The sequence below is a fragment of the Microcaecilia unicolor genome, chromosome 4 (assembly GCF_901765095.1).
Source record: "Microcaecilia unicolor chromosome 4, aMicUni1.1, whole genome shotgun sequence".
Taxonomy (NCBI): domain Eukaryota; kingdom Metazoa; phylum Chordata; class Amphibia; order Gymnophiona; family Siphonopidae; genus Microcaecilia; species Microcaecilia unicolor.
Window position 1 is genome coordinate 297655858 of NC_044034.1, and position 26299 is coordinate 297682156.

Below are 26299 nucleotides of genomic sequence, written 5' to 3' on the forward strand. Positions count from 1 at the left end.
CCAATAGTTGCAGAGTTCAGCTCTGAGGAAAAGGGTTGGGTTCAGAAGTCCAAGCTCCAGGGCAGCTAGAAATGGCTTTCACTAGAAGAGCAAGGGAGGAAGGCTAAAGTCTTAGTGTTGCTGAGAGTTTACCAGCTAAGATTTAATGCAAATCAAATTCGAGGGAGCAGTGCACGATAGGCAGCAAGGTACTGACATTTCCCTAACAAGAGAAGAAACGGGGTCGATTATATCTGTATTTGGCATCCTCAGCCCTCTGCTCAGTTCCCATCTTTCCAGCAGCAAGAAAAGACAACAGGACAGGAGACTCACAAATATAGATTCAACACCATCTTCTTTATTTTCCTTTGACAATAGTCATGAAGGTATTGCAGACAGCATAGAGAAAACTATATAAAAATATAAATAAAACTTTAATATTAAATTATATATTACAATTTTCCTTATTACAACAAGACACACTGTCATTTTAGTAGCCACCCAAGTAAAATGATTCAGAAGACATTAGCCAAATCCTCCGTGCATGTTTTCTGTAATCTGGTAACAGAGTAAAGCATTCTGCAGACTGGTAGCATCCTCTGACATTAGGTTTGGACTGTAGTTACATCTGAAGCTCATACAAATCATCATTATCTCTGGAAAATTCTTACCTTAGAGTCTGCATCATAATACTGTGACAACACTACATGGATAACCCTGCTGGATTTTTTTTTTAATTCCAAGCTATCAATAGTTATGTAGGTTTTAGGAAACACAATAGACTGGCAAATCTGTCCCTAGAAGGGAAGGGAGCCTTCTGAGATCTGTTTCATCTTTCATGAAGATTGTGACAGGAGCAGGTTGCACTGACTGGCCTCACACAGGAAAGAGGACTGTGAGAATGAAAAGGCCCAGGGCTTGAAGTTGAGGGGCAGCAATGTCCGGAGGCTGAGCTGGCTGACTGCCACAGAGACACATGTGATAAGAATATGAAGAACTAGGTTTACACAAAAGAGCCAGATGATATAAGGAGAACTCCCATAGTGTAGACCCACTGGGACTCAAGGCCTATACTTAACTGCTCTGTTTGCCTTTGCTATTCTAATTCATTGGCAAACAGCTCCCATAAGAAACCAAACACAAAGACATAGAATTGTTCCATGGCAGTCACACATTGCTCTGCCTTTGTTGGTTTCTCTTTCACGGTAGAATTGAGCAGAGGGAGTCAAGTGAATGTACAGATTCAAGTCTAAGGTGTATCCAACTGGCTTTGCTTGATCTTGGGTAATCTACTTGACTTCCCTGCGTCTCAGTTTAACAAGCTACAAATACAGAAGCATTAAGGATGATCTACTGTTTTATCATTTTCAGAGCTGCCAAGTTACCCAGTTCCAGGAGGGAAACCTTTTGTCCAGCCTTGGTTTTAAACTTGTATCCCAAAGCAGTGTGGTATTTGTAGTCCTTGATTCTAGCCTCTGAAATCAGTGCTGTAGATCCCATAATGCACCAGGATGAGATTGGCAAATCCAGAACCGGCCTACAATTTCTTTCCTGGAAATGGGCAACTTGGCAGCTCTGAATTTGGTCTAGAGTTGACTAGGATGGATTTTTGTCCAGGTTTTTGAAGATCTGGTTAACATAATTCTATTTTAAAAATACCGAATGCACTTGTGGTCTCCCCAAATTTGTCATCTTAGTGTGATTCACATTTTTCTCAATTTCTGGCTATTCAAGCAGGGTTGTTTGGATCTTCCAGGTTAGATAGTCAGCTCAGCTTTACTTGGTTATGATAGCTGCAGGAGGTGGTGATGACCCAGAAGATTTCTCATGAATTATTCATTAATCCTGCCAGACCTGTGTACCAGAAATTCTCTGGTTCACAGTCACCCTTAAGAATCTAGACATGGCAGGGTAGAATCACCCTGATTTAGAAAACTTGAAGTAGATTAGAATGCAGATTCACTGAACGTCTCTAGACCTCATATTACTTGATATTCTGGCATAAATAAGATCTGTGTATGGTAACAGGCTGTGAATCATCTATTCCAGAAGTGCTCACTCTATAATAACAAATACTCAATAAACTTTACTCTGGGTACCCACAATGATAGGTGTTTTCTAAACTAGTGGCTCCCAAACTCATGAACAAACTAAATTTCAGGATATCTTCAATAAATATATGTTACAAATTCTAGAACAACCGTTGCAATGTCAATTTTCAATCTTTATTAAATACTTTTCTTTACCACTACTAATTCTTTTTCACAATATTGCAAATGACAGTGATTGGGGAGTTTCAAACAATATTGTGAAAAAGAATTAGTAGTGGTAAAGAAAAGTATTTAATAAAGATTGAAAATTGACATTGCAAGGTTGTTCTAGAATTTGTAATTTATAGTGATCACAACCATTTAATGAGAGTGAACCTAATATAGAATTGTGGTTGGCAATAAATATATATGAGAGAAATTTGTGTGCTGTGGAAGCAGTGCATCCAAATCTTTTGAATATTTATTGTGAATGTCCTGAAAACCTGACTGGCTAAGGGTCACCCAGGACAAGTTTGGGAACTACAGGTTTAGAATACACCTGCCATTACTTTGCACATTAACCTACTGGTGAGACTGATTTAGAGAACAAGAAATTCAAGCATGTTAACCCAGCATCGACTACCCTTGGTAACATTTGTGGCTTAGTCCAAGGACAGCTCCATATCAGCAATCTTAGCACTGTGTTTTCTTGTAACTTTGGCAGAGAAACTGCAAAAACACAGCCTTTCAATTTTGTCATTGTGGCCAGTGCACAACCTAGTTGCAAGAGGTGGTTGAGAAGTGTGAGCACTCTGAATGCAAAACTAGGGCAGAGCGAAGCTGCTCTATTGAATCAATCTGGGGCCGCGTGGGCCAAAATAGGTCTTGAGTACCATTTTGCTCAGCAGTTCTCCTACTGCTGCACTAGGGTCTAGTGCTTGTTTGGAATTTTGGTATTTGTTCTCATTTTATTTCTCCTAACTATCCTCTTCCTACAACATGGCATTTATAAATAATAGCAATTGAACTTGGCTCCCACCTCTGGCTCCAAGCAGTGGTGTTGTCTTTAAAAATGTGATCCTGATACAGACAGAATGCTGGATTCAGTACGTTTTGGGGTCCAACAGTTTCTTCTTCAATGCATGTCACACCCATGAGTGTCCAATTAAACTAGCTGGAGTAGAATTCTTCAGCAGGGGTACCAATTATCAACTATTTAACATCCCAGTACTTCAAAATATATTAAACACGGTTCTAACTTACTTATCCACTTGAGTGTGGCATGCAGTTTTCTTAAGGCAGATGTAAATATGAATACCTGTAGAACCTTTGTCCTTCTAAGGATTCACAGATACTCCACAGCACATTCTCTCATTTTTTTTCCAGCTGTGCCTTTCTCGAAAAGGAGTATCCTAATGATTAGTGCAGTGGCCAGAGAACCTAAAGAACTAGGTTCAGTCCCCACTGCAGTTCTTTGTGACCCTGGGCAAGTCACTTAATGTTCCACTGCCCCAGATACAAAAACATAGATTGTGAGTCTACTAAGGACAGAGACAGTACCTGCAAACAATAAATGTAAACCACATTGGTTGTACCACAGAATGAGGGGTACATCAAATCCATGACTCTAATCACAGGACAGCTCTGGAAGTGACATTGAAGATGTGTCCATCAGCTTGCCTGTTGCTCTCCGTCCTGCACTCGGAAAAAGGATAAAAGACTCGTGTCATGTTGGTGATAAAGCAGGGCATTTCCTTCATGCCCTTGTGCTGTCCACGTGCTTGGAACTCATATGCCACTCTGTGGTTAATGCGGGTCAGTAGACGTGTCAGTTCCAGGTGCCGTTCTTCTGCTTCTAGCAGGTTACACAGTGTCTGCAGGAATATGGAGCCCGCTAAGTTTAGGAAAGCAGCATAACCTGAGAGAGGAAGCCAAGGAAAAGCTATGAGTTCTGTTTCCACTAATTTGAACCAAGAAAAAAATTAAAGCAGATTAAAGCAATCAACCCACAGAGGAATGACATGCACAACTGGAAAACTGTAATTTGGCCTTTCACTGGGGCAGGTTTTGAAGGAGAGAGGGCTGGGAAGAGGTGGGAGGGGGTTTTGGCTTTTGGGATTTGTTAATATAGGACCAGGTTCAATAAATAATAATCAATAATAGGAATTCCAACACATCACCAATTACTTGATAATCTGTTTGCCTTCTGATTTATTGAATTGAATATATCCATTATGTTTCACTTGCTCTTTATGTAACCAATTGTTTATCTTCTCTTGATTGGCACATGTTATGATATATTATTGTAAGCCACATTGAGTCTGCAAATAGGTGGAAAAATGTGGGATACAAATGCAACAAATAAAATAAATAAATGGCACTAAAATCTAGGCACTAGGAAAAATCGACACTCAGTGCTCTTTTATAAAGCGTGCTCTGGAATAGGGGATGGGACGGGGACAAAGCCAGTAGGGACAGGGACAAACTTTGGCCCCCATGTCATTTTCTGCTTTGAAGGCTATCCTACTATTATATTTTGACATTTTCTCTGAAGGGGGAACCCAGACTGTTTCTCCTGCAACTGCAATAGGAGGGGGCATTTAGCAGCCTGTTACACATATAGAGTTCTTATAACAGACCACTTATATTAACAGCAAAGAAAAACTTGTAGAGATATTGCCACTGAAATGCAAAAAAGAATCACTTGTGTTGGCTTGCATTTCACTGATAGATGTTGGAAGGCAGGCAAATAAAATCATAAATTATATGACGCTGGCTGCTCTAGTGAAGATAATATGTCTTTCTTGCCTATTTTACTGTGGTTTTCCCCCCTTATTTAATAATTATATAATTTTTAAATTCAACTGTGAGTTTCAGCAAGGAAATTTAATTGCTTACAAATACTAAAGATTCTAAGGGAGGGGAAGGGAAATGGGACAATATACTGCCTTTCTGAGGTTTTTGCAACTACATTCAAAGCGGTTTACATATATTCAGGTACTTATTTTGTACCAGGGGCAATGGAGGGTTAAGTGACTTGCCCAGAGTCACAAGGAGCTGCAGTGGGAATTGAACTCAGTTCCGCAGGATCAAAGTCCACTGCACTAACCACTAGGCTACATCCAGTGATGAGTATGTTGGTTGACACTCAAAACATTCATCGCATTCAATACTCCAGTTTAAATAAGGGAATCTATATAACACAGATGTAGAAATATTCTCACATGCAACAGCCACAAAGTATGTAGACAGTCTACATGGAGTCAAAATTCTGAATTTGTCCAGGGAGAAAAGTTTTCCCCAGGATGTATGTCAAGTTTAATGTCTCTATGGGATGCACAGGTTTCTCAGTGTTTCTGTGGCTGTTCTGCTTATATATATATATATATATATATATATATATATATATATATATATATATATATATATATATATATATATATAAGCAGAACAGCCACAGAAACACTGAGAAACCTGTGCACCCCTACTCTTTTTGCCTCCATATCCACCTACTCCATATATATATACTAGTAAAAAAGGCCCGTTTCTGTTAGAAATGAAACGGGCGCTAGCAAGGTTTTCCTTGGAGTGTATGTTTCAGAAAGAGCGTGTGTGAGAGATGGAGCATGTGTGTCAGAGAGAGAATGTGAGAGAGAGAGAGAGACAGTGTATGTGTTTGTGCGAGAGAGAGAGAGTGTGTGAGAGACAGTGTTTGTGTTTCTGTGTGACACTGTGTGAGAGAGAGGGACAAAGACAGTGAGTGTGTGAGTGAGAGTGTATGTGGCAAACAGAGAATGAGTGACTGCGTGTGTGGTGTGAGGAACCCCCTCACCCCCTCCCTCTCCCCTGCCCCCTTGCAGCCAGGCATGTGCAGCGACCCTCCTCTCCCCCCCCCCCCCATGTCCAGCATCCCCCTGCAGCCACCCATGCCCATCAACCCTCCTCTCCCCCTGCTGCGTCCTTCCTGTCTCCCCTGCTCCCCCTGCAGCCACCCATGTGGTCTCAGGCCCCCCCCCCCTCAGCATCCCTCCTGTCCCCCTGCAGGCAGCGTCCCTCCTCTCTCCCCTGTCCCCCCTGCAGCCAGCCATGTCCAGCGACCCTTCTGTCCCCCTGCCCCCCCTGCAGCTACCCATGTCCAGCGATCCTCCTCTCCTGTGCAGCCACCCGTGTCTGAGGACACTCCTCTCCTTTTTCCCTGTACCTCCCCTGCGGCCAGCCATGTCCATCGACCCACCTGTCCCCCCTGATGACCACCAACCCTTCTGTCCCCCTGCTCGCCCTGCAGTGTCCGTCCTGTATCCCCTGTCCCCCTTGCAGGCACCCATGTGGTGTGTGGAGCCCCATCCCTATCTCCATGTTCCCTGCCCCCCCAGCAGCCACCCATGTGCAGCGACCCTCCCCTCCCCCTGCTTCCTTCCAGCCACCCATGTCCAGCGAGACCCCCCCCTCCCCCCCAGCCGGCACAGCACCCAAAGAAAGCTCCTTGTTCCCCCCTTCGCACATCACCCGACCCCCCCTCCCCCACCGTGGCACATCACCAAGCCCCTCCCCCCTCATCAACCCCCTCGCCACCCGCAACCGCTAATACAAACTGTGTCCGGCGGCTGCTGCTTCTGCTATTTAGCAGCAGCAGCCCGTACATAAAGAAACCCCCCCCCAATAAAATCCTCCTAAAACGCACCTCCGTTGAGAAGCATCTCACATTGGCTGAAGTCTCAGCATGCGCTCCTCCTCTCCCCTCTGACGTCTCGGCATTTCTCCGGGGTCTTCCGGCAGGGGCACTGACGTTGAGGGGAGAGGAGGAGCGGCTGCAGAGACGTCAGCCAATGTGAGATGGTTCTCCACGGAGGTGCGTTTTAGGAGGTTGTTTTTTTTGTTTGTTTGTTTTCTTTATGTACGGGCTGCTGCTGCTGAATAGAAGCAGCAGCAGCCGCCGGACAGAGTTTGTATTAGCGGTTGCGGGTGGCGAGGCAGTCGATGTGGGGGGGAGGGGCTTGGTGAAGCGGCGGGGGAGGGGTTGGGTGATGCGGCGAGAAGGGAAGGGGGGTAGGGGCTTTCTGATGCCCCGTTGCACGGGTTGTTGCGGCGGGGGGAGCACTTAGAGGTGCACCGTCAAGGCTGTTTGTGTGTGTGTGTTTATGTGTTTGTATGTGTGTGTGTGTGTTTGTATGTGTGTGTGTGTTTGTGTGTGTGTGTGTGTGTTTGTGTTTCTGTGTGTGTGTTTGTGTTTCTGTGTGTGTGTGTTTGTGTGTGTGTGTGTGTGTTTGTGTGTGTGTTTGTGTGTTTGTGTGTGTGCATTCGTGTGTGTGCGTTTGCATGTGTGTTTATGTGTGTGTGTGTGTTTGCGTGTGTGTGTTTGTGTATGTGCATTTTGTGTGTGTGCGTTTGCGTGTGTGTTTATGTGTGTGTGTGTTTGCATGTGTGTGTGTGTGTGTTTGCGTGTGTGTGTTTGCATTTGTGTGTTTGTGTGTGTTTGCGTTTGTTTGTGTGTTTGTGTGTGTGTTTATGTGTGTGTGTGCGTTTGTGTGTGTGTGTGTTTGTGTGTGTGTTTGCGTTTGTGTGTGTGTTTGCGTTTGTGTGTGTGTGTTTGTGTTTGTTTGTGTGTGCGTTTATGTGTGTGTGTGCGCATTTGTGTGTGTGTGTGTGTTTGCGTTTGTGTGTGTGTTTATGTGTGTGTGTTTGCGTTTGTGTGTTTGTGTTTGTTTATGTGTTTGTATGTGTGTTTATGTGTGTGTGTGTGTTTGCGTGTGTGTGTTTGTGTGTGTTTATGTGTGTGTGTGTATGTGTTTGTGTGTGTGTGTTTCTGTGTGTGTGTGTGTGTGTATGTGTGTGTGTTTATATGTGTGTATGTGCTTGTGTTTGTGTGTGTTTGTGTGTGTGGGGAGGTGGGGGTTGCGGGTGGCTTTTGTGGTCGTGTGGTTGGGGAGTTTGCCAGCAGTCTGTAGCGATTCCTAGGCAGGGGGAGGAGTACGGAAACACTCCCCCTGCCTGGGTTGTTGTTTGTTGGAGGGGGTTGCCAGTTGGTAGGGGTGCCTTTATGGATCCCTTTACTCTCTGTGTTCCGCCCTCGAGGGCTGGGCAGAGAGACATGGTGAGTTGGATGGCTTCACCACCATGAACTTACGAACTGTTTAGGGATTTTGCAGATGGCTTCAGCAGGTTGTCTTCAGAATGTTGAGGTAGCGTTTTATGTACAGACTAGTAAAAAAGCCCCGTTTCTGATGCAAATGAAATGGGGGCTAGCAAGGTTTTCTTCAGAGTGTGCATGTGGGAGTGTGTGTCCCTGCCCTCTGCCCTCTCTCTCTCCCCCTCCCCCCTTGGAGTCCAGTCCTTCAGTGTTAAGTTTCCTGCTGTTCTGTGTTACAGAGAGAGTGAGGGCATCTCTCTCCCCTCCCCCTCTGAGTCCTTCACTGTTACAGAGAGAGGGATTTCGTGCTGTGCTGTTTTCCTTCACTCATGGGGAAACCGGATATCTCTGGCGCTTCACACTTCCGGCTGGAGGCTTCAGAACGTTGGTCTTGCCTTTTATATATATAGATGGGGCGTGGCTGAGGGCGGGTCTATGAGTGAGGGTGACTGGTCCTAGCCTATGAAGACTACAGGATTTTTGTGCTTCTCTGCCTTGGAGTGAGCTTCAGAATGTTCAAGGTGGGATTTATTAATATAGATGTGTGTGTGTGTGTGTGTGTGTGTGTGTGTGTGTGTGTGTGTGTGTGTGTGTGTGTGTGTGTGTGTGTGTGTGTGTGTGTGTGTTTCTTGTCACTTCACTCAATAAAGCCTCTCCGCCCTTGGATAACCCAACCTACAGGCCTCCTAGTTTAAGCCTTCCTACTCCTTTACAATTGTTTTTCTCAGTCAAAGGCATTGTTAAAAAGTCATTTATAATCCAAATCTGATCTAGGGATCATTCAGTTATTCGTGATAACTGGGGCAAGCCAGATTGAGGTAGAAATATATAGGACTTATGCGATGGGCAGCAGGTGCTGACTTAAGTCTTTTTGTGTGACATTTCCTGCTGAAATACCAAACCTTTGGTCTCATAAGTCACACTAAGGTTAAAGCTATGCATTTTAGAAGAGGAGGGGCAAGCGGCATTCTGAGGGTAATGTATAGAGTTATATGGAGAGTGGCAGAACTCACCTGATTTCCTATGTTAAGCTGGCCAAACAGCAGGCATAAATTTAAATATAGATGACGAATTCTAAAAGTTATGCATGGCAATCAGAGAAAATCTACCATTATGCCTTTTTACGTTAAGTGGCCTGCTTTCCAGGGGCGTAGCCAGACAGCAGATTTTGGGTGGGCCTAGTCAAGAAGTGGGTGGGCACCAAGTGTTCTCCCCCCCCCCCCCCCCCCCCCCCCCATGTGATGAGGCCAGTATCAGCAGCTTAGGAAGCTTAGACTGCTGAAGTGGAGAGCAGTGTTTTCAGCACCATCAGGAGGAGGTCTTCAGCTGGTGGAGCTTGGGATCCCCACTAGCTAGCACTAAATATGTGCTGCTGTTGGGTGGGCCTGAGCCCTAAGTGTATGGGTCCCGGCCCACCCAGGCCCACCTGTGGCTATGCCACCACTGCTTTCTAACCTGCAATAAGGTGTTGCCACTAATGCATGTTAAAAGCCAAATGTACCAAGATGATGGCATGAATAGATGCCCATATAGAAGCTCTGCTCTGAATGGGATTACCTTCTCTTTGGGACATCCCTCCCCGTTGTGAAATGGGGAAGAGGAGAGGCAAGGTCCGGCAGCTTCCTCCAGCATCGGGCGGGTCCCAAGTCCTGAGACAGGCAACTCTGGAAGAGATTCAGGCTCCTGTCCATACAAACCAAGGAGCCGATTCAGTTTCACCAGAGTATCAGTCTCCTGGCAGCAGTGTCACGGAGTTTCCCTTAGCCCTGCCCTAAGGTCGGCTCCACCACAACCCAGAAGGGATAGCGCAGCAGGACTGAATGGTAGCCTGGAGAAATTCCAGCACCTGGAGATCTCCCAGCTATTGCGTCTACCCCCGAGGTTATCTCCATTCAGCACTCACTAAGCCAGCATTTTTTACCTTCTGTGAGTACTGCCATTGATGTGGGGGAAGAGGCTCATTCGGGCATGGTGACATTGCTGGTTAAACCGGCAAAAGTAACTTTAGAGACTCTGTGGGAAGCCATGGATACAGTCAGTTCTTCTCTAAACAAAGTTGTGTCTATATTTTCCTCAGTCTTGAATCTTCCAACCGGAATTCTAAATGTTCAGGCTCAAGCAGCGGAACAACAATCTGCCAAGGTAGTTAACTTGGAAACTAAGGTCTCTTGTGTTACAGGAACTCTGTGGGACTTTGGTTAAGGACAAGAATGATGCTTCAAGAAAAATGAAATATACGGAGAACGTTGAAGGAAAAATACTTTGCGATTCTTGAACTTTCTGCTCCTTTAAAATTGCCCCAGTTGATATGGCCAAGAAGTACTTCATGGAAGTGCTTACATTCTATCTGAGACATTACCACCTATATAGTAAGAGCTCAATACCTGGCTTTGCCAGGTGGTAAGAGTGGGTCGGGCCTTCAGGAGGCAAATTTGACAGAATTCTTGGAGTCATTGTCTCTGGACCTAGTTATTCAAAGAACTACACTCTTGGTGACTTTTGCGTTAGATCCAGACAGGGATACGGTTCTCAAACTGTATTTTCATTATATGGATTGTGAATTTATGGGTTCTAAGTTAAGGGTTTTTCCTGATCTTTTGAGAAATACCCAGAGAAGGCGCCAGGAATTTTTGGCTTTACACCCTCAGGCGCAGGCTCTGGGTATGAATTTTTTGCTTCATTCTCCTTGTTCGTGTTATATATCTTATCAAAATAATTCTTCTATCTTTAATGAACCCAAACAATTTTTGGAATTCATGGTTTCAAAGGAAGAATTGAAAGTAAATACATGATAACCAGTGGAGGGATTGGGGGCCACTAGCTGCGGTCTTTGTTTGTATAAAGTGTTTTCTCTCAATATAGTTATTTTTCCTTTTATTTATTTATTTTTTCTATATAATTTGACCTTATTTTCCTAATCTAGTGGACGCAAGTTTAAGGAATATTTTCTTGTTGTTAATTTTCTTTTTATATATAATTATCTGGTTAAATTTCTTTATTTACATTCTTTGTAGTGTGATAATTTGACATACAGAAAATAAAAAAAGCAAAATGTAATTTATGTTAGCAGCAGAACAACCTGGGCTTTTGGGGGTTTTGTTTGTGTTCTTGTGATAGGGATGCACCTAGCATGTAGGGATACATAGCCACCATATTAAGGTGCATTTCCACATGTTAACTGTTTTCACAGTAACAGCCACTACATTAAATATGCTCTTAGAGGTGCCTCAAGTGTAACAGCTTGTCTTGCAGGACACAGGTTGTTACTGTAACATGCAGTAGCCTCTGTGCCAAACTTCCTGTTTCTTGCCCACATCCTTCCCCACATTTAAATACAACTCTACGTTAGATGTTTAAGGTGGGATTTAGCACATGGTAATTTTTGCTAGGTATTTAATATGCTTAGCACGCATTAAAACTTGCGCTAAACACATAGATGCTCCTTTACAAAGCTGCAGGAAGCATTAATGTGTGCTTCTTACAGCAAAAAAAATGGCTTACCAGTGGGTGGGGTGGGGTGTGCTAAGGCATCCCGCTGTAATTTTAGAATGTGTGTGCACTACCCCCATGCTAAAAAATAAATTTTATTTTATAGCATTGGGGATGGCTTTGGGGTGAGAGTGGATGTGTTCTGTGCTAATTGGTTAGCACAGCTACACGCTAACCAATTAGTGTGTGCTTAGCATGGGAGCCTTTACTGTGTACATAATAGGTGACGGTAGGGACTCACTAATGACCATATACTAATGGCAAAATTTGCGCGTGGCTATTAATAAGAAAAATAGAAAACTCAGCCATTTTATCCCAGTGGAAAAAATGGCCTTAGCACATGGGAATGACTCACATAAGGCTGCGCTAAGGCCACTTTTTACCGCTGTTTGGTAAAAAGTCCCCCTAATGCTACTTAGTAAATAGGCCCCTAAATATGACTAGGTTGATTGTGCCACCTCCCTTAACCAGTTCTCTAATGTATATTTAAGGCTAACCCTACCACTTGGCAGATTAGACGTCTGCCTAAAGTGGCAGTTTTGGGGGTTGGGGGTGCGGCAGTGCAGCTCCAGCACACAAGAGAGCCTTTCCCTGCCACCCCTCCTTCTATCCTTGCCCATAACTTAAAGACTGAGCTCTGCATAGGCCATGTAAACACAGGTCCACACTGTAGCACTGCCACGTCCTGTCCCTGTCTGAGGCCGACTTCCTGTTGGAGGGGAGAGACATGGCAGTGCTCGAATGCAAGCCTGTGCTTAAATGGCCCATGAAGCACTCACACTTCTTTAAGCTTCAGGATGGGTTGAACCAGGAAATGATGGAGTGGAGTTGACAGTGGCTCAGAAGCAGAGAGGGAAGGAGGGGTGTAGATGCTGGAAGTAGGGTGGGGATAGGGAAGAAGATATGAGATGCTGAACTATGAGCAATGGATAGGGGACCTGAGCTGCCCCTGAGGGAAGGTGCAAGTCTGAAGGTTCAGCTAAGACATCATATACAGAGCTGGACCAAGGGTATCTATTGTAGCCCCAACATTACTTCTGATGGTATGCTATCAAAATTGTTTCATCTAATCACTACCTACCTTAAACCTCACTTGTGATCTTGTTCTCTTAGCTCAAACTTTCTATTTCATTCTTTCTACATAGTAACAAAGTAAATGAAGGCAGATAAAGACCTGCACAGTTCATCCTGTCTACCCAACAGTCACATTCAGTATCAAATTTATGATTAAACCAACAATCCTTTACCTTTTAAATTCAACTTTAAGATATCTTCCCCTCCCCCACTAAGATACACACCTGTATTCATAGATTCTGATATGAATGTGGTATAGAATATACATACTTGATTCTGATCTGTCTTTGCCATTTTTGGGAAACAGACCATACTAGTCTTCCCAGCACTTGGCCTACTTCCCAACTACTGGGAAATATTTGTTTTTTCTTTGTCCTATTTGTCTCTCTTGATTAGATAGGAAGCGCCAAGGAGTCTCTATATAATACCGCATCTATTTGTTCCATGCTGTACAAATCATGATCATAAAAAAGAAACAATGACCTTATGCTGAGCCCTGAAAGACTGTGCTGGTTTCTTAGCTGGTGAGCATGGTCACTTGCGGTAGAATGGTTGAACATAAACTGAAGAACCATGCTGTGATAATCCTAGGCCGCCACCTCATTTAGTTGAGTTTGGTTGACCATTGTCTGGCTATGCTACTTGTGGCCACTATGATGGCATTCAAGATATGGTCATCTCACTCTTTTGGGTCATAATTTGCAGCTAGCATTCCTTTCAAAGCATATTAGTCTTGCTTATTTCCCTTGCTGCGCTGGCCCAGTAAAAGGATGGATCTTTTGACTCTTTGCTTGCTTACCTGGACTGCTTGCAAACATAACAGTTGTGTCATCAGGAATGGTTAAGTAATGGGCAAAGTTGTCTTCCTGTAATACCATGCTGTCTGCTTCTATCTGAATGCCTTCATCTAACATTTCTCCCCGGCATGCCTGCAGAAGATGAAAAACAAATAGGTTCTTTATTTTCTCTTTATATCCACTACAAACTGTGTTCTCCCTATGTTAAGAAATGCCTCAAAGTGCCGTGTATTTTGTGTATAACCCAGTAGTCAGACACACTTTCCACAAAATACACGGCACTTTGAGGCATTTTTAACACTAACAAAATCGTGTTATGATTATACGTTTGGACAAATTAGAAGATCCTTGAATCTGCAATTGTCCTCTGAAAACATATGAGCACATCCCAATACATTTTTATATATAGGGGATATGCATTGTTTAAATGGATTGAATGAAAAACATTAGTAACATTGAAAGATTTTTGTTTTAGATGGGAATTAATATCTAATGGAATTATCTATCTTTCTCATCTAATTTCTTGAGTCACAATTTCCCCATTTGTTTTAGTGGTTTTTGCTCATATTTATTACAGATCACCTGAAAACCCAAGATAAATTCCATGGCCAAAGTAGCTCTGAATGACCTAGGGGCTGACATCAAGCAAGGTCTATTCCTCAAGAAATGCAGACCCTATAGATTCCAACTTGTTCTCTTTCATAGTAAGTGACTTTTCCATTGAAAAACTGATTTGATTGCTACAGGAACGAGGCCATCTTTTTTTTTTTTAGGGTGGGTTATTACTGTTTCCAAGTCCTTGCAAAATTAATATACTGATATTTTATTGCTGGTATTACTAAAGCTACCTGTGTGAACATTGTCGACTGGATGCACCATGTGCTTCTCACATAGATATAGGAGACAGACACTACACTTCCTATATCACCACTCTTTTTTCCAGGATACCACTATGTTCAGGGCTCATCTAACAAAGTGACATCTTCCTAATCCACTGAGGAATACAATGTAAATATTTCTCACTCATTCTGCCTTATGAAGTCACAGGTGCATTTGAGGTCAGGAGGAGGAGGAGCTGCTTGTTTCATCAGGCGATTCCAGTCAGCTTCCTAACCACGTCATTATACTATGATTGCCTAATTAATCCAGCTCATAAGGGATAGGCTAAACACAGTTTTGGTTTTGCAGATTACATGTTGGGCTTGTCATTCTAATTTCCTCCTGATAAAAGAGCAGTACATTTCCTGCTTGTGTATTCAAAGAGGAAGAACCAGTACTGGCTAACTGAAGAGCACTTTCCCAAAACTCACAGTATTTTTTGTCAGTTTTGAGCTATGCGATTACATTTTGTTTATCAAGGCAAGATTTATTTACTGTAGCTTATTCCTATGCCAAAACTCACTAAGTCCTTGAGTTTTGGCACAGGAATGAGCTACAGTAAATTAATCTTGCCTTGATAGAACAAAATTAATCATTTAGCTTAAAACTGACAAAAAAATGGACTGAGTGAGTTTTGGAAAAACACTCTTTAATTTTATTCTCCTGTAACTTGCAGTCTTATGGCTGAAGTCCCATATATCATTCATCTTAAAGTAAAACTGTATACACCCTACCATTAGCAAGGAGAGTCACCCACCCCTTATAGAAAATGTGCACTTGCCATCATTGAATTTCTTCACCTATTCATGTGCCAGCAAGTTGGAGCCATGTTCCCAAGAGTGTCAAAATCACCTCACAGATTTCCCCCTTTGAATATAATGTGATGTTTCCATTGATAAATAGAACATAAGTCCTATAAGTCTGCCTTCTAATGAAAGGCAGCAGTATGAAATGGGTTTTCCTATTAAGATCGGTAGGGTACTTCCAAATGAACCAAACTCTGAACCATAAGTAGGCATTAGCGCTTGAGGTTCACAATCTCTCTACCCCTAGTCCCGCCTCAGGCCTCATCCTGCTCCCTGCTCCTCCTTCCCTCCATTTTGAGCCTCTCCCCACAAATAACTTGGATGGTTTCATCTGTTGTGGCAGTCATTTTTCTGCATCCATGAAGTTTTGTATGCAGAGTGGCTGCCTCTCTCACCCATCCCTGGTTCTGGCCCTGCCTGAAATAGTTTGAAAGACCATGGGTAAGACCCAGCACAACACATCCCATGCTCTTTATCTATCTGTGTAAATGCTGTTATTTAGGACATTATAAACAGTCTGGATCAATCAAATCAGTTGGAAATATCCTTAGGCGTATGGACAAACCAGATGGGTTCCCTTAGTCTTTTTCTGCCCTCATCTACTGTTACTGTTTATATCCACAGAAAGAGAGAAAGCCAATTGGCCAGCACTCTGTTGCTTTCAGTTCCCTGCTTCATTTTCAATGTGACTTTCTCCTACCTGGATGAAGAAGAGTTTAGGTTTTCCGGCAAGTGCCCGGCACTTGTCTGGTGACAGCATGCAGAAAATCTGATTTAGCTTTATTGGACGTCCATAGAAGTCAAATATTGCCCCTTCCTCGCCATGGCTGGAAAGAATGCTCAGAAAGCAATCACCCTGCTCCTCCTGACTCTCTGCAAAGAAAAGAATAGAGACACATGTCTTAGAAAAATGTATCCGACGCATTTGGAGCAGCCCTGCAGGCTTAAAAGAGCTAAATAAAGTGAATATTGCAGCATCGGTGCTAGAAGGGTAATGTACAATCGCCAAATTGATGGTCCAGTGGCAGTATCTTAAGCAGGAGCTGTGTTTGACTCCTCAAGCTGGCTTGAGATATTGTAGAGGCAGCATTCAGAAACATTTTGCACGATTGTAGCTATCAGAATGCTTTTGTGAGGTGACAGATCATCAACCGAAAGCAACTCATTCTGACATTGTTTACCTCCACTTGGCTAGATAATCAACATTTAGGGGCAGATTTAAAGTTTTATGTGGAAATGTGCCAAAAATCTGCAGATTGGAATACAGAGCTGGCAAGTTACCCAGTTCCAGGAGGGAGATTTTTTGGCAAGTCCTGGTTTTGAACTTATATCTCAACAGCAGTGTGTCATAATCCTTGTTTCTATCCATTGATATCAGTGCTGTAGGTCCCATAATGCATCAGGATAGGGTTGCCTACACCTAGGTCAAGTCTAAAATCTCTCTTGGAACTTGGCAGCTCTGGAAAAGAACACAACTTTTGACTAAGGATTTTACAATTCTCCACAACATCAGAAAAATTCCTCCAAGTCAGAAAGCTTGCAAGCTATTGGCCCTTAATGGCTAACTTTCAGGATCAGGAACACGATTTTGCCTGCATGACATTTCCCTTTTCAGAATTGCAGTCATCAAGAAATGGATTGCTAGTCCAATAAAAAGCATCTATCTATATTTTTGTATCTTAACCTTTTCTGGGGGATCATAGAAATTGAAGATCCTGTGCAAAAGATGCACCATTTCAAACTCATACCAGCTTTCTGGAATTGAGGATTTGATTTATACAGTCAATTCCAGAGCAATATTTAATGGAATTTTATGGAAACATATTTAGGGGCCTGTTACCAAACTGCAGTGTAAAGTGGCCTTAGTGCGCTTTTGAGCGTGTCTTTCCTGTATGCTGTGGCCATTTTTACTACAGCAGTAAAATGGCTGAATTTCTTATATTTTATTTCCATCTTGCTCACACCTTTTTCAGTAGTAGGTCAAGGTGAATTTTACATTCAGAAACACTGGATATTTCTCTGTCCCAGGAGGGCTCACAATCTGTTTGTACCTGAGGCATTGGAGGGTTAAGTGACTTGCCCAAGATCACAAGGAGCAGCAGTGGGATTTGAACCAGCCACCTCTGGATTATAAACCTGTTACTCTAGCCACTAGGCCACTCCTCCACACACTAATTTCACCACTGACACAGCCATTAATAAACATTAGCACGCAAGCCCTTACTGCCTCCTATTTGTAGGTGATAAGGGTCATGTGCTAATCTGTTAGCATGTTGCAATGTCAATTAGTGCAGAAACGTCCACTCTCCGCCCCCCACATATGCCCCGTCAGCCAAAAATATTTTCTAGTATATGGGTAGTGCACGTACAAGTCAAAATTACCACAGGATGCCTCAGTGTGCCCCATGGTACACCCTTTTAAGATGCAGCAAGCATGCAGTGCTTACCACAGCTTGGTAGAAAAGCCCCTTAATGTTTGTAAAAAAAAAACCTGTACCTTCGACAGCAGAAGATTTAGGGTAAAGATTAAGATCCCTGTTTACAACTCACACTAGCGTTTTTAGTGCGCACTAAAATTAGCAAATGCTAGCCTTGTAGATGCCTATAATATTCCTATGGGTGTCTACGCAGTTAGTGTGTGCTAATTTTTAGCACGCGCTAAAAACGCTAGTGCACCTTTGTAAACAGGGACCTTATTATTTCTATATCTGTTGAATATATTGTTAACTTGGAGGGCAAAATACTTTTTTTTTAACACAGAACATTAAAAATAATTCTTTCTGAAAAACTGCTTGTGTCCCTCTCAAGCAGCCCTTGGGTTTTGAGAATGTGAGGCTCGGTAAATGTTTAAAGCTGTTGGGTTCTCACTGTCGTATAAGATCTTTTGCCCTCAGTTCTTGATTCAATTTCATGTCTTGGGGAACTGTTTTATTAATTAACAGATAACTAAGGGCTTCTTTTACAAAGCCCCGTTACTGATTCATAAGCATTGCCATACTGGGAAAGACCAAAGGTCCATCGAGCCCAGCCTCCTGTTTCCAACAGTGGCCAATCCAGGTCACAAATACCCGGCAAGATCCCAAAAATGTACAAAACATTATATACTGCTTATCCCAGAAATAGTGGATTTTCCCCTAGTCCATTTAATAATGGTCTATGGACTTTTCCTTTAGGAAGCCGTCCAAACCTTTTAAAAACTCCGCTAAGCTAACCGCCTTTACCACATTCTCTGGCAACGAATTCCAGAGTTTAATTCCAGAGTTTAATTAATTCCTGTGATGCAAATGAGAGGAAGCCCATTCAATTCCTATGGGCTTCCTCTCATTTGTCACACGGTAATTGCTAGTGTGGCTTTGTAAGAAAAACCCTAAGTGGTAGAAGGGAGGGGACTGTCTAATTGCTAAATATTATCCTGTTGCACTGAGGCCCCCTTTTACCACAGCAGGTAAAAGGCTAACCATTTTGGGGGAGCACATTGAGGTGGCGGTAACCAGGTAAGCACCATCATTACAAAAATAGAATGTATTTTTGTAGCACCAGAAATGTCGCGTGTTGGGGGTGGGAACTCCCGCCGGGCTCCTGCGGTAGCCCGGTAGTGGTTCCAGACTGGCAGAGCCAACCCTTTAGTAAAAGAGCCCTTAAGTGCTATGTGGCCCATAAGTATAAAAGAGGATGCGTAACATTTAGTGCACACTAAGCTTTAGTAAAAAGGCCTCATGATTATTTAGCCCAAACAGTCTAAGATTAACTATAAATATCAGTAGCTTCTAGAATTCTGTTCCATTTACACCCTATATGGAAAAAGTCACAAAATGGCCAAATTTTCAAAAATACCTTCTTCATAAATCTGTTTAATTTCTTCTGCCGTTTTATCAGTATGCAGTTTGACTTCATAGTTCAGCCTGGAAAGGATTTTGAAGAGTCTGGAAGCATCCCTAAGTGCTCCTTTCCGCCTGGAGAGATTGCTCCGAGGATGGAAGTCACTCATGACAATAATGAGGGCCCGGCTCTTTATTACAGGGCTGGAATTCTGCAGGTTGAATTAAACACATATTAGCCAAGTCATTCAAGCACTGAAGATGTCAAGGAGCCAGCAGGGCAGTGGAGGACTGCTGTGTACTCACCATGTTCCCGGAGAGGGGTCAGGATGGGTCTCGATCTCTCTCTCTCTTAACACTCATTTCCTCCCTTCCTTTTTATACAGTGTCTGACTCAAAGTGCAGCTCCAAACTGGGTGTGGACTGACAACACTATACTGAATAAAGGGGCTGGTCCAGGAAATCCTGCTTAATCTTTTTCTGTCATCACCTCACCTAAGTCTTCCAGGTGAAAGATGATTAAAGGTGCAGGCTCGGAACTGTGTCCAGAATGTATACATTTAAGGTCATACAATCAATACAATAATTTGTACTCTTTACTATGGATCTGATCCCAGATTCAGGCACTGGAAATCTGCACTGCCAATTACTCTAAGACAGTACTAAGAAGCTTTTTTTTTTGGCAAGCACTAACAGTTACATAGAGGCTGTCTCCTTTCTGTATCTCATAACTAGTCTTTCTTTTATATAAAAATCTAGTGTCTTATTGCGCTTTGCAACTGCTTTCCTATTAAACAGTCCTCTACTTAAGATGGAAGATACCACATACAGCCGCATGAAAAAGCAAATGAACAAACTTTTGGAAAAAGAAACAAAAGTTAACAGTCATCTTTACTTTCTGACAATCTGCAAGAAGAATGACATCATTCCCAAAGGACTGAGGATCAAAAATCCTTTGGCTACTACTTACAATTCTGACAATGCAGAGAAACTCTGCAAACGCACTAGTCAGAAACTAAGAAATGAACTTATACATCAACTCTACAAGAAAAAAAGAATAATACAAACCCAAAGGGATGTAATCATGAGGAACATGGAGGAATTACATCCACACCTTGTGAACCAACTTAAAGAGGACCTACATAACATCCAAGGAGAAAAACAATACATTGCTATCCGCAAAAAGGAAATAAAGCTATATTCTCTTCTTCAAAATCAAAGAGAGAGAAACTGCTTATCCTTGAATAGCTACAGCTCTGCAGAACCAACATCCCCAGACACCTTGGAGACACTTGGATAGGGTATGGAGTCCAGGTGTGCGGATGTTATAATGCCGTTGTATCGCTCCATGGTGCGACCGCACCTGGAGTATTGTGTTCAGTACTGGTCTCCGTATCTCAAAAAAGATATAGTAGAATTGGAAAAGGTACAGCGAAGGGCGACGAAAATGATAGTGGGGATGGGACGACTTTCCTACGAAGAGAGGCTGAGAAGGCTAGGGCTTTTCAGCTTGGAGAAGAGACGGCTGAGGGGAGATATGATAGAAGTGTATAAAATAATGAGTGGAATGGATCGGGTGGATGTGAAGCGACTGTTCACGCTATCCAAAAATACTAGGACTAGAGGGCATGAGTTGAAGCTACAGTGTGGTAAATTTAAAACGAATCGGAGAAAATTTTTCTTCACCCAACGTGTAATTAGACTCTGGAATTCGTTGCCGGAGAACGTGGTACGGGCGGTTAGCTTGACGGAGTTTAAAAAGGGGTTAGATAGATTCCTAAAGGACAAGTCCATAGACCGCTATTAAATGGACTTGGAAAAATTCCGCATTTTTAGGTATAACTTGTCTGGAATGTTTTTACGTTTGGGGAGCGTGCCAGGTGCCCTTGACCTGGATTGGCCACTGTCGGTGACAGGATGCTGGGCTAGATGGACCTTTGGTCTTTCCCAGTATGGCACTACTTATGTACTTATGTACTTATCTGAGGCATATGAAAATCAGAGCCCAAACAAACCAGGGAATACTGATCACACCTTTACAGATGCAAACCAAATGGGGATAATAAACCTCTCAAACCATCAATTATCACAGCATGAGGTCTCAGTGGTCTCCAAAGGGCTCTCATTCTGCCCATTGAGGAAACTAGATGAAATCCAACTTTACTCAGACCTAGAAGAATTCTTTAGAAAAATGCGCCTTAAAACACATTTCTATAATAAAGGGACACCAAACAGACCGGAATACAGTCTTAAACAAAAGAACACTTAGGGCTAGATGCATCAACCAAACGTTAAAAAATCTAAATCGTAAAAGTGCTTAACGAATTTGAAACAATGAAGAATGCACAAAAAAAAAACAGCTCAGAAATGTTCGGTGCGGTATTGAAAAGTACAATGTATCAAGCGTACCTTATCCCCGTCGTTAATTTGCTACTTAAGTATGCGCAGAGCAGCCACAAACGTATTAAACCTACGTAGGTTGCTTACGTCAGACTGGGGCGTGCGAGGGGGGGATCCCGACCTGCAAGCCTTTTAGCTGTCTGATCTAGCAGAAGAGTGCAGTTGAAGATAACTCTAAAAAGAACCACCGACCCTCGTAAATCCCCTTTTGTAACAAAAGACCTCTTTGCAGTTTGTTTACAGTACTGGGAAAATTGGCTTTAGGGATAGAGTGTTAATTTTCAAAGCTGTTGAAGAAAGAAGGGGAGAGACAGGATTTTTAAGCTGCAGGGAGAAGCAGTATGTTTTGTTTTGTAATGATGCAGGGGAAAGCGGAGAACCACGTGTTTGTGTTTGTATCTCACTTTTCTTTTTAAACATGCTGGCTTGGATTTTTATGGTGCAGGGGGCCTTAACGACAGGGCTGAGCACACGTAAAATTTCTGACGGTAAATGATTCGTTGCAATCATCGGTATGGTTAGTGCATTCCGAATTGTCCACATTTCAATGGTAGTTTCTCCTTTGCATTCCGTTTTCGTTAGCTGCTTGCTTAGTAGGAAAAAGGCCTTTAATGCATGCAACAGTTAGGAATTTCCTTCGTTAAAGGGTTGTTAGAGGGTCGTTAAGGTTTAGTGCATCTAGCCCTTATTTCACCCCACAGGAGGGACAAAACTACAAGCTGGATAATTACATAGAAAGTTTCACACATAGGGTGAAATCCCAACTTTCCAACAAACAAAAGAGAATCCTGTACAATCTTACCCCACCAGAAAGAGCGGCCATAAGAACCCTACAAACTAACGAACGCATTATCATCAAACCCGCAGACAAAGGAGGCGCAGTGGTAATTATGGACATACAAAAATATATTGAAGAGGGGCACAGACAGCTCTCAGACAATAAATACTACAGGAAACTAACTGAGGACCCCACACAGGATTACACAAAACAGCTGAAAGACCTTATCAAAACATTTCCTACACAAGCGCAACCTCACCTGAAGAAACTCATACCAAACCAGCCTGCTGTGGGCACATTCTACATGCTACCCATGATCCACAAACCGGGAAACCCTGGCAGACCAATCATATCAGGTATTGGCACACTCACAGAAAAAATATCTGGATTCATAGTGGGAATTCTGAAACCTCTCGTACACAAAACTAACAGCTTCATACAAGACACCACAGACTTTCTGAATAAATTGAAAAATATCAAGCAACTACCACCTAACACCCTTCTGGTCACGATGGATGTAGAATCACTATACAGCAACATTCCACATGCGGATGGCATAGCTGCATGTGGAAGACTCCTAAAAAAATCCACACTGGACCATCAATACTCACCAGAAACTATTACAAAATTAATTAAATTCATTTTAACTCACAACTACTTCCGCTTTAACAATGATATCTATCTACAAATAATGGGCACTGAGATGGGCACCAGGACAGCACCCCAATATGCCAACCTTTTTATGGCTGAGCTGGAAGAGACATTTCTGAATACACACCAGACCAAACCTCTAAAATAATACCGGTACATCGATAACATTTTTATGATTTGGACGGAGGGTGAAGAAACTCTGTAACAATTTTATTCTGCCTTCAATACATACCATCCTACAATCAGATTCAAATTGACTACTCCCCAGAAAAAGTCAATTTTTTGGACACCATGGTCTCAATCAGTGATGACTGTATACAAACACCTATATACAAGAAACCCACAGACAGATGCAGCTACCTCCACAACTCCAGCTTCCATCCTTCACATACAAAAAGATCCATCATTTACAGCCAAGCCACAAGATACCACCGTATCTGCTCTGACCCAGGGGACAGAGACAGACACCTTAAAAGCCTGACTGCATCCTTCAAACAGAAAGGCTACAACCCCAAAATAATCTCCAAGAATATTGCCAACTCCCTCAAAACACCCAGGGAGAATCTGCTACAGTACAAGGAGAAAAAAGCCACAGACAGAATCCCCCTTGTAGTGACATACAATCCAGAGCTGGAAAAACTGAGGAAAATCATAAGAGATCTACAACCTATACTCCAGGAGGATGAATTACTGAAAGAGATATTCCCATCCCCACCAGTACTGGCCTTCCGACAGCCACCCAACTTAAAACACAAGCTAATCAGAAGTAAACGTCCATCACAGACTGAAAAGGAACAGAAGGGCACACTTCCCTGTAATTTATCCAGTTGCAAACTATGCCAAAATATTTCACAGGACCCCAAAGTCATCTACAAAGGAAAGATATTCAACATAAAGGGATCTTTCACTTGCTCATCTTCCAATGTGGTATATATCATTCAGTGTAAAAAATGTAACGAAGGATGCTATATTGGAGAAACAGGCCAGATGCTTAAGACAAGATTCAATTTACATAGACATCACATGAACAATACTGGTGCCAGTAGGGTTCCCACACCTGTTGGTCAGCATTTTACAGGACCAGGACACTGTACCAGTGACTTCACAGTGAGAATCCTGAAAGGTAACTTTAAAACCATACAAGAACGTAAGACCTTTGAAGTCAGAATGATTGAATATTTTAACACCCAACAGAAAGGACTTAACAAGGATCTGGGGTTCCTAGCCCATTAGAAACCATAAAGCTGTATTTCTCTGTTGATCACCCCACCCCTCACCTATCCACACCCATCCTGTTAGAATATCAATAATATGCTTTGATGTCCCCATGCATACCTCCTACCCACCCCCATCCTCCCACCCTGTCAGACTGTCATAGTAATGCTTGAATGTTTTCACTTATATACACTGTCAGCTAGCACATTTGCTTATTTCCGATCTGACGAAGAAGGGCAACCTTCGAAAGCTAATCAAGAAATGTATTAAGTTATGTCCAATAAAAAAGGTATCATCTTATTTTCTTTTCCATGTTTTATTTTGTTTGATTTCTATTGATAACCTTAAGAGTGGACTAACACGGCTACCACACTCCTCTACTATTAAACAGAGAAATTAATGGCATATAAGGACAAAGCCTGTCAAGTTTGCATTTTCTTGAAACAACACTGAAACAACACTTGAAACAACACTGCCTGTTCTGTCTCTGACTTTTTCCCATATCTTGCATTGAAGGATGCTTTGTTTCTCCCATGATTTATTGAATTCTGTCTCTGTTTTTGCCTCCACTAACAGGGTTGTTAACTGGGTAAACTGATCGGATCCTGGTTTTGTCCCACTGCATGCAGGGACTTCCAGTCTTGTGGGTTGTTTTTTTTTTGGTTGGTTGGTTTTGGTTTTTGATTTCTTAAGGAATGCAATAAGGAAATTAGAAATACAGGTTCCTAAATGCCATAGAATAAACTTGAACTGCAGTTCTTAAAACCTGGAGTCACTTGACAATCCTAGAGGTGGTTTTCCTAAGCAGCAGTAAGGTCTGAGGTGTGCTTACCACAACTTAAAAGGGCTGACCCCGGGACACACTCAGGCATCTTGCAGTAATGCATGAGACTAAAACATTAAAGGAAAGGATAATGGATGATACTAGGAAGTGACATAGTAACATAGTAACATAGTAGATGACGGCAGAAAAAGACCTGCACGGTCCATCCAGTCTGCCCAACAAGATAACTCATATTTGTTGCTTTTTGTGTATACCCTACTTTGATTTGTACCTGTGCTCTTCAGGGCACAGACCGTATAAGTCTGCCCAGCACTATCCTCACCTCCCAACCACCAGCCCTGCCTCCCAACCACCGGCTCTGGCACAGACTGTACAAGTCTGTTCAGCACTATCCTCACCTCCCAACCACCGGCTCTGGCACAGACCATACAAGTCTGTCCAGCACTATCCCCGCCTCCCAACCACCAGTCCCGCTGCCCACCACCGGCTCTGGCACAGACCGTATAAGTCTGCCCAGCACTATCCCTGCCTCCCAACCACCAGCCTATTTTTTATTTTATCACAGAGAGGGCGTGTTTAGGGGATAGGCCATATGATCTTTATTTATTTATTTATTCATTCATTCATATATCCCACAATTATCCAACATTTCGGTTCAATGTGGCTTACACTTAACATTTTTCTGTTCCTAATATATGACTTTCCAAACCTGTCTTGGTGACTCCACAGCCAATTGGATTTACTAGATACCTGCAATGAATATGTATTATATAGATTTACATGCATTGGAGACTCAGTTTATGCAAATGTGTCTTGTGTCTATTCAATATGGACATCAGATGTGGGGAGCCAATGGGGCAAGTTATCCATGTAGGTCACTGTTAAGCCAGGTTATTTTACCACAAGTTGGGTCTCAGTTTATGCATAACCTGACTTATGATAAAATAACCTGACTTAACACTAGCCCACTGATAACTGTTCAAACCCCCCTCCCAAATGTGTGAAACATTCATTGTCTGGAATTTTTTTCAAATGTGGGTAAAACAAAAGTTTGCAAAGCAAATCTGTGGCTGGGTTGTTTCTTCTCTCCTTTACAGCAATGTTCTCAATCCAGCCTTTAGAGACCTACTTTTATGTTATCCACAATGAATATACATATGATATGGTTGCATGTACTGCCTCTATTGTATGCAAATATAAAGGACCCCTCTTGGACCTTTTCTATCCCAGTGTGCTCCTGGCAGCAGGATCACACTGTTTTAGATCAGGGCTGCCTTTCCCAGTAGGCAAAAGGGCAGTTGCCCTGGGCACTGCTTAACAAGGGGTCCATAAATAAAAGCAGCCCTGAGCCACTCCTGTCTAGCATTCTCCTTCCCGTCCTCTAATGCAGCTGCTATCCAGGGATAAAAAGCAACATAGAGACATGAAGATGCTGTCCTTCCACACTGCCCATGGCTTTGATGGTTCTACCC

General features: G+C 42.7%; 1 protein-coding gene across 1 annotated transcript; it reads right to left on the reverse strand.

The window, feature by feature from the left end:
* Positions 1-419: 419 nt before the first annotated feature.
* On the reverse strand, positions 420-19399 carry LOC115469281 (caspase-3-like). The gene is made up of 5 exons (XM_030201776.1): positions 19306-19399; positions 19016-19211; positions 15882-16054; positions 13499-13628; positions 420-3927 (listed from the first exon to the last, which is right to left on the reverse strand). Exons 1-5 carry the CDS (start codon positions 19306-19308, stop codon positions 3641-3643), a joined length of 789 nt encoding a protein of 262 aa, XP_030057636.1. The 5' UTR covers positions 19309-19399; the 3' UTR covers positions 420-3640.
* Between the last annotated feature and the right edge of the window lie 6900 nt (positions 19400-26299).

Bases quoted from the DNA above. Each gene is read 5' to 3' on its own strand.
- LOC115469281 (XM_030201776.1), bottom strand. The intron at 16,055-19,015 runs GTATTTTTGAAA...TTTTCTTTGCAG, and splicing joins TAAACAGATTTATGAAGAAG to AGAGTCAGGAGGAGCAGGGT. The intron at 3,928-13,498 runs GTAAGCAAGCAA...TTCCTCTCTCAG, and splicing joins TATGTTTGCAAGCAGTCCAG to GTTATGCTGCTTTCCTAAAC.